General features: G+C 55.2%; 1 protein-coding gene across 1 annotated transcript; it reads right to left on the reverse strand.

The window, feature by feature from the left end:
- Positions 1–934: 934 nt before the first annotated feature.
- On the reverse strand, positions 935–3105 carry OLFML3 (olfactomedin like 3; the record flags this gene model as incomplete). The annotated part of the gene is made up of 3 exons (XM_084276042.1): positions 935–1976; positions 2387–2672; positions 2998–3105. The coding sequence occupies 3 exons, from the start codon at positions 3103–3105 to the stop codon at positions 1192–1194; spliced, it is 1179 nt and encodes a 392-aa protein (XP_084132168.1). The 3' UTR covers positions 935–1191.
- Positions 3106–7885: the final 4780 nt, after the last annotated feature.

Below are 7885 nucleotides of genomic sequence, written 5' to 3' on the forward strand. Positions count from 1 at the left end.
GCAATCCTTGCCTGCCATGACTGGCTCAGGCCTCCCTGTCGTCAGCCTTGGCCCCCAGCAGTGATCCCTGCTGGGAAAAGGGATGCTTCACGACACGTGGATGCCTCACATTTCATCCCCTCGGCTCCCAGGCCACTGTGACAGCGACAAATCACAGCACCCCCAGGTTTCTAGGGGGCCCATGGCATCTCTGAACAGAAACGGGCTGATTCCTGCACCCCTGGGGGTGTGATGCAAGAGGCAACATGTGGGACAGTCACTGCTGGGTGACGTGGCATGGACTGGATGTGGCAGTGGCCACACAGGGCTGTGCCCATGCCCTGTGATGTCTTGAGGCCTGGCAGTGCCGGGGCTGCTGTCCCCAGAGGCCCCCAGCCGTGTCCCACTCCATCTCTCTGGGGTGCTGCTGCTGTGGAGGACTTGGTGACAGTGACACAGGAACAGGAAGGGGCTCAGGGACTGGGATTTCTAAAGGGTTTGTGGTGATCCTGCAGCTGCAGGGGAAGATGACTGTGCTTCATTAGAAGTGAACTCGGAGAATCAGCAGCATCTGGTGCCTGCTGGCGAGGAGGCCTCCCAGCACACCAGGAACATCTCCAGTTGTCCTCTCAGATTAAGGGATTTTGCTGTTTGCTCAGAGTTTTGTACATGCAAAACACACTGTCTCCGGCCAGGCTCTGGGGTCCCCTTGATGCAGCAGGAGCCTGCCCAAAGCCCCAGCTTTTAAAACCCTGCCCAAAGCCCAGCCCAATCTCTCTGCCCAGACCCCCAACCCCAGGAGCAGTTGCTGCTCTGGCTGGCAGACCATGGCACAGACACCCCACCCTTGGGAAGTGTCTTTTGGGGTGACCCTGGGGCAGCACGGAGCTGCGGTTCTGGCAGCCTGGTCCCAGCACCCCATGCTCCCCCCAAGCAGGTGGCTGCAGCTCGCTGCATAGTATTTATTCATTATACACAAAGAAATCTCATTAAGTTAGTCCAGGCTTCTGCAGGGTGGCCCTGGGCAGGGATGCCTGGTGCTGGTGGGCAGAGGGTGGAGGGGGGCAGGGGTCCAGCATTTCATCATTTCACAGTGACGGGAGATGGGGCAGAGATGCCGTCCCACAGCAGAGCCAGCTGTGCCCCGTGGGGCAGGACGGGCAGAGCCGCGCTTGCCCGGGCGTGGGGGGGGGGACACCCTGCCGTGGCCTCTCAGACCTCCAGCTTCTTCTTCATCTCCATGCGGTAGATGATCTGGTAGCCATCGTCCCAGGCGTAGATCTGCCTCTCCCGGGGGCTGTACTTCATGCTGGAGTGGGAGCCGTAGCGCTTGGGGAAGTAGACGAGGGAGGCGTCCTCGGGGGACAGCGTGCCGCTGACGTCGAAGACGCACTGCACGCGGGCGCGGCTGGGCAGGCGGGTGTTGTACACCACGTGCAGTGCCCCGCACACCACAAAGGCACCCTCGGCGTTCTCCCGCGGGCACGGCGTGTCCCACATCTGCTCGATGTCCAGCGAGGTGGGGTCCAGCTTGGCCAGGCATATGTTCTTCTCATCCTCCTTGGTGGCGTAGATGGCCCAGAGCCCTTCCTCATCCGCTGCCAGCTCAATGTAGGTGAAGGGGGAGAGCCCAAAGACGGGGATCTGCTCCTCGGCTGGGAACACCGAGCTGTCCACCACGGTCTTGTTGGCCAGGTTGAACTTGATCACCTGGAAGGGGCCCTGCTGGCGGATGTAGTAGAGGTGCCCGTCGTAGACAAGGTGCCCGGTGCCCACCCAGGGGTAGGGCAGCTTGATGCGGGCGGCCTTGCGGGTGGCAGAGAAGAGGGTGAACTCCCGCATGCGGGGGAAGACGTACACCGTGTCGTTGGCAGTGCCATCAAAGACGTAGATCTTCTCCGAGTTCCCTGCAGCATCCTTTGTCCAGAGCCCTGAGGTGCTGCCAAAACGCTTCAGGATCTTCATGGCTCTGATGCTCGCGATGGTGTCGCTGCAGTCTGCAAGAGTGGGGCACCGTGAAAGACTGGAAGCTGCCAGGTCCCACAGTGGGGACCACTCCCACCCCACACTGGAGTCACACAGGTCCCACTGCATCCCGCCCCAGCCCTCAGGCAACTGTCTTACAAACTGGCTGTGGAGGTTGCGGGGCATGCAGAAAAAGCCTTGTGCAGCCGAGCCATGTGCAGGGGAGGCCACCTCGCCCCAGCCCTGCCTCAAGGGCTCTGGAGAAGCTCAAGCCTCTGGCCTTGGGGCTGGGACGTGGCTCCAGCCAGCCGGGGGGATTTGTCCCTGCAGGGACCGAATGCCACAGCATGTGGCCGGGGGAGACTTGGACCCGGGTGGGCTGGGAAGGCCAGTGCTAACCCCTCACTCGGGACCATCTGCCCAAGGAGCCACAGCCCCTCACCTGTCAGCTTGGTGTATTTCTCATTCTTCCTCTGCTTGGCCGTGGCCACCTGCTTCTCCATCAGCGTCTCATCCACCTCCACGCAGGGCGGCGCGGGGTTCTGCGTCTCCAGGTAATCCACCTCCCGCTCCAGCCGGTCCACCCGCACCGCGGCGCTCTCAGCCTCCAGCCGCATCGCCTCCCGCTCCTTCTCTGCGGTCTCAAGCATCCCCAGCACCTGGTTCTTGAAGTCCCGCAGCTCCGTGGAGTAGCGGCTGCTCTGGTCGTGCCACTGTGAGATCCTCTCCTAGGGGGCCAAGGGGACACTGAGGTCTCTCTTGCACCTCACAGCCCGGCCGCAGCAGCCGTGCCGCTGCCTGCGCGGGGCTGAGGGCACCCTGGGGCCACGAAGCTCTGCGCCCCTCGATGCTCCCAGACCCGTGACACCCCCAACTCCCGCGCTCCCACGCCCGCCGTGCTCCCGAGCCTCCTGCGACGTTCAGGCCGGGCTGTGCTGCGCATCAGCACGGCTGCGGCCCCATCCCCGCTCCCCTCGCCCCAGGCCTGCTGCCCGCCCGGGAGGAAGGGCCCAGGGAGCCCCACGGCCGGGCGAAGCGGTGCGGGGCCCCTACCTCCAGGAGCGTGAGGCGCCGCTCCACGTACTCCATGAACTGCTGCTGCTGGGCGCGGAGGGCCGCGGAGAACAGCGGCAGGAGGAGCAGGCAGCGCCAGGGCCCCATGGCTGTCGGAGAGAGCAGCCTCCACCTCAGTGCTCAGGAATGCTCCGGCCTCCCGGAGCCCTTATTGAATCCAGATGTGCAGAGAGGGGAGGAGAGGCTGCTCCTTCCCCGCAGACCAACCCCGGGCGCTTTAACCCCTTCGCAGCCCGGCGGGTGCTGCGCGTCGGACCCCGCTCTGAACGCAGCTGCTCGCGGCGGGACGGGGCGGCCCGAGCGGGTCCGGCGCGAAGCCACGGCCGCAACCGGGGCCTCACGCCCGGGTCCCGCCCCGCCCCGAACCCGAGCCCCGTCCGCTCTCCGCTGCCGGGGCTGCCCGGAGGCTCCGGCGCCGCGGTGGGGACGGGGATGGGGGGGGGGTGTCCCGGGCTGCCGGGAGTCGGGCTGCGGAGCCGCGCGCAGCGCGAGGGCGCCGCCTAGCGGGCACGCGGCGGAGCGGCCCCGGGAGCCCCGTCTCGCGCGCCTCGCCGCCAGCCCGGGAGGGACCGGGGCGGCCTCAGCTGCGGCGGGAGCGGGCGCAGCCCGGGGCTCGGCCCTCGGGACAGGCCCGACCGCGGCAGCGCGGCCGCCGACAGCCGCGGAGCACCGCGCGGGGCCTGCTCCCGGCGCCGGCGGCGCGGCACGTGCGGCCTCGCTTACGTCACAGCGCCGAGGCTGACGTCACCGGGCTGGCCTCATGTCACAGAGCCCAAGGCTGGCGTCACGTCACGGCCCCCAGGCTGGTGTCTTGTCACAGAGCCCAAGGCTGGTGTCACCTCACGGCCCCCAGGCTGGCGTCACGTCACACACCCCAAGGCTGGCGTCACGTCATGGGCCCCAGGCTGGCGTCACATCACAGAGCCCAAGGCTGGTGTCACATCACGGCCCCCAGGCTGGCGTCACATCACGGCCTCCAGGCTGGTGTCACATCACGGCCCCCAGGCTGGTGTCACATCACGGCCCCCAGGCTGGCGTCACATCACGGCCTCCAGGCTGGTGTCACATCACGGCCCCCAGGCTGGTGTCACATCACGGCCCCCAGGCTGGCGTCACCTCATGGCCCCCAGGCTGGTGTCACACACTACACCCGGCTGCCCCACAGACCACAGCGACCACCCGCAGCTCCCCCCTGGGCACTCCAACCCCTCCCCAGCTTCAACACACCAGCGACCACCAAGTAGAGTAGAGAAAATTAACCCTTTTATTGATGCATTGCCATTGTTCTACATTTTACCATATTATGTAGAAAATACTTAAAATACAAGCTACTTTGTAAAACCAAAGACAAACATTGAATCCAAAGATAAACTATGTTTTCACAATGGACCCTTTTCCCATATAGTTAGTATTAAATTTTTAAATATCTATTTCTTTTGTTAAAATGATTTGTACATACCCCCTAAGTACATCGGCAATACAAACGTAAGATCAGTAATCGTCAGAAACTACCTGTATCTAGCGGCCTGTAAAAAGGAAGAGCACAACCATAAAAGAAAGTTAAACTTTACACAGTAACTAGCATATCAAATACATTTAATAAAGTAGGAATTCCATTGCAATACCAAGGATCCAAGCAGAAATACTAACGTTACATATAATGTACTGCTACATGTAGTGAGATATATTCCAAGCTGAATCTGAAATCACACATTTATATAAAGTTTAGCAACAAACAACCATGTGGACATGCGGCACCATTCAGAAGTTTAAATAAAAAGAGAAAGCAGGGCTGTGCCAATCCTGTCATTTAGAAGCAATTTAGTTTCACGTCCTAAAAGAAATTGCTGAGTCAGAGGTAAATTACTGCGTCCCATCGGCTTAGGTGCTAAGCAGGGAAGCCTCAGCGGTTGCGCTGCGGCGGCTGTCACAGCTGCGAATACAGGGCAGGGAAGAGGAACAACTGATTTAGCAGTTCAAGAATCACACAGACGAGGGGTCTAGATGGGACCACGGTTATCAAATATTCAAAGGGTGAATCCCAAACTAGCCTTTAAAAAAAACCAACCCAAACAAAACCCAAAACAAACCCTAAAGGTCTCCAATTTCTATCCAGAGATAGCACATTTCTTTACAAAATATGTGTAGCGGCTCTGACCATGAGGAGAGTCAATTCTTTAACCTGGTTTGAAGGCTGGATATGCATGGGAAGAAGGGATGTATCTCCTTAGAGCAGACTACAATACCTAAACTGGGCGACACATACTGGGACCAGACTGGGATCTGCCACGCTTGTGAAGCCAGCGCCGAGGTGGAAGTCTGGTCTTGCTGCAGAGGGGGCTGGTTTGCTTGGTTTGTGTTGTGTGTCACAGAGGAACTTTGGGGCAATTGACAACTTGTTTTCATAGACTCACAGATTGGTCTGGGTTGGAAGGGACCCCAAGGATCACAGAGCTCCAACCCCCTGCCACAGGCAGGGCCACCAACCTCCAGGCCTGGATCTACATGGAGTTCATCCTACCTATGTGATTTCCACCTCGCCCTCCCTGTCCCAATACTTTTGGAAGAGACAACACCGCACTCTGCAAGCACGTTTCATTGGGTTTAACTATCTAGTAGGGACTCTGAAGAGAAGTGGTCATTTTAAACTGCTTTTTTGGGGAAAGCAGGAAAATTCTTCTCAAAATTATCCGATTTTGTTAGAGGTCTTTTATGTTTTTTTCCCCTTTCCTGTTAGAACTGCACGGGAAACACTTTGCTGTGTGTGAGGCAGGGAGTGAAGCTTCCCTGGAACACACCAATTGGAGCTCCTTTCCTTGGAGGGAAAGGCACAACTCTGTACCCAAGAGGTATCTCAAGGCAAGTACTGAACACAAGCAACGTGATATGGAAAAGAAAGCAAGAAAGTGCCTACAGCAACACACAGCATCGCTTACACCAAGGGTGTGGCACAGCCAGAGGGGCTGGTTACCCACACTTACAGAAGTGCTCGGACTAAAAATACACTGAACGACGACGTGGCTAATGCTGCTGTCCAGTTCCCAAGTCCTCGATCCCTCTATCGAAAGAGATGCCAAAGCTCAAACAGTTCATCAGTTTCAGGTCAGCCCAGACCGTCTCCTCTCACCAATGTGGCATTTCAGAAGCACCTCTGCGCTTCTCCTCACCCACCCAGCACAGAACTGGCCTCCCTTCCTCTGGGACAAACATAAACTGGGGTTCAAGGTTACTGAAACCTCTTATTGCTGCAGTAACACGACCGCTCAAGCCAGTTTATTGTCCACTCACTGATCTACATGCGGAAGATGAGCAGGAGTTCCTGGGACAAGGGACCCAAGAAAGCAACGTGTAGTTTAAGAACTGCACTGATTATCCAAAACGAGCATTTCCTCTGAACACTGACTAGGGCTACAGCTGACAAACCTTCCCAACAGCTCCACATTAGCAGTAGCATTATAAAACTCTGTAATGGTATTATGTGCTTTACAGCAGGCTCTCTTTGGTATAAATATCCTATCACCAAGCTAGCAATATTTTACAAGAAATGTCTGCTATTAACCTGGGGGAAGGTAACGCCACACGAATCTAATACAAAGTGATTGCACATATTTAATCACTTCTGCAATATTAGACTAAACATTCCAATGCATTCCCAGCACTACCCTATTCGAAATGCACCGACAGACATCTAACAGTACATGTGCCATGTCAAGGGAAAGCTGGAAGGGGACATCGCTTCACTCCGAACAGAAACGCAGCTGTTTGTGGTAGCAGGAGAACTGAGAACGATGCAACACGCTGCTGTCTGGCTGGGATAAGCCTAGTGAATTGCTTCAATTCGACGGGGGCTTGCTGGTCCCTCATAAGGCAAGCTCACTGTAAACTCTAGTCACACTACATCATCATTTAAGGCACTACAATAAGGGGACACACCAAACAACTCTTCATCACACATACCTGTGCAAAACAAATCAGAAGGTATCCTTGTCTCTCGTGAAGCTCTACTCCTCTCTCAGTGCTACAGTGATGAGCTCTAACCATTGCATTATGTCACATACATTCCAACACGAATCAATTCATTTTGGTTTAAATACAAAGGATACATCAACTCCATCCCCAGGAACGTTTAAGAATTAGACAAACACTAAATACAGAGTTCAAGTATAATCACTACACATTTTGATTACAAAGACAGAACGTTTGGGGTTAGCAGGAAGTTTTGCTTGTTATATTTTTCTAATCAATATGTACATATTTCATTTTATGTAAAATATTAAAACACCACCAATACAAAACTTCTAAAATAGTTTTAAATTCAGTAATAAACTTTAAAATCTGGATTTTTTTTTTCCTTTTTTCTTTTTCTTTCCTTTTTTCCCCCCCGATTCCTACATGCAGGTACTGTATACAAGTCTTGTTAAGAGCGCTTTAAAGTAGCTGTTGACATATCCAGGAGGATACGCGCACAGGAGTATAAAAAGCTGTACACATCAATACAGTGATGTTTCGTTGTATTTCAAATTCAACTCCCTCCTAAATGAACCATGTGAGGAAAACTACTAAGAAAAACAGAAGAAAGAAAAGCCCTGTGCTTCTGTGAAGGAATCCAGCTCCGTTATAGGGCCAGCATCTAACCAAGTTTTAGAGCAATGCTGCACTTACTCATTCTCAACTGAAGACTACAGCATCCTGGCAAAGCTGTTGAATTCTGTTACACAGTGAGATCTTGAATAGAGTTTGGAAAACTTAGAAGAAATCTGCAATGTATGCAATAAAGATTCGCTGTGTTATGGAGAGACAGATTTTCTGAGAAAACAAAGCAGGTTTCAGGGTTTACTCCTGAATATATAACGTCGCTAGCACGAGG

Source organism: Gallinula chloropus (genome assembly GCF_964237585.1).
Source record: "Gallinula chloropus genome assembly, chromosome: 27".
NCBI lineage: Eukaryota > Metazoa > Chordata > Aves > Gruiformes > Rallidae > Gallinula > Gallinula chloropus.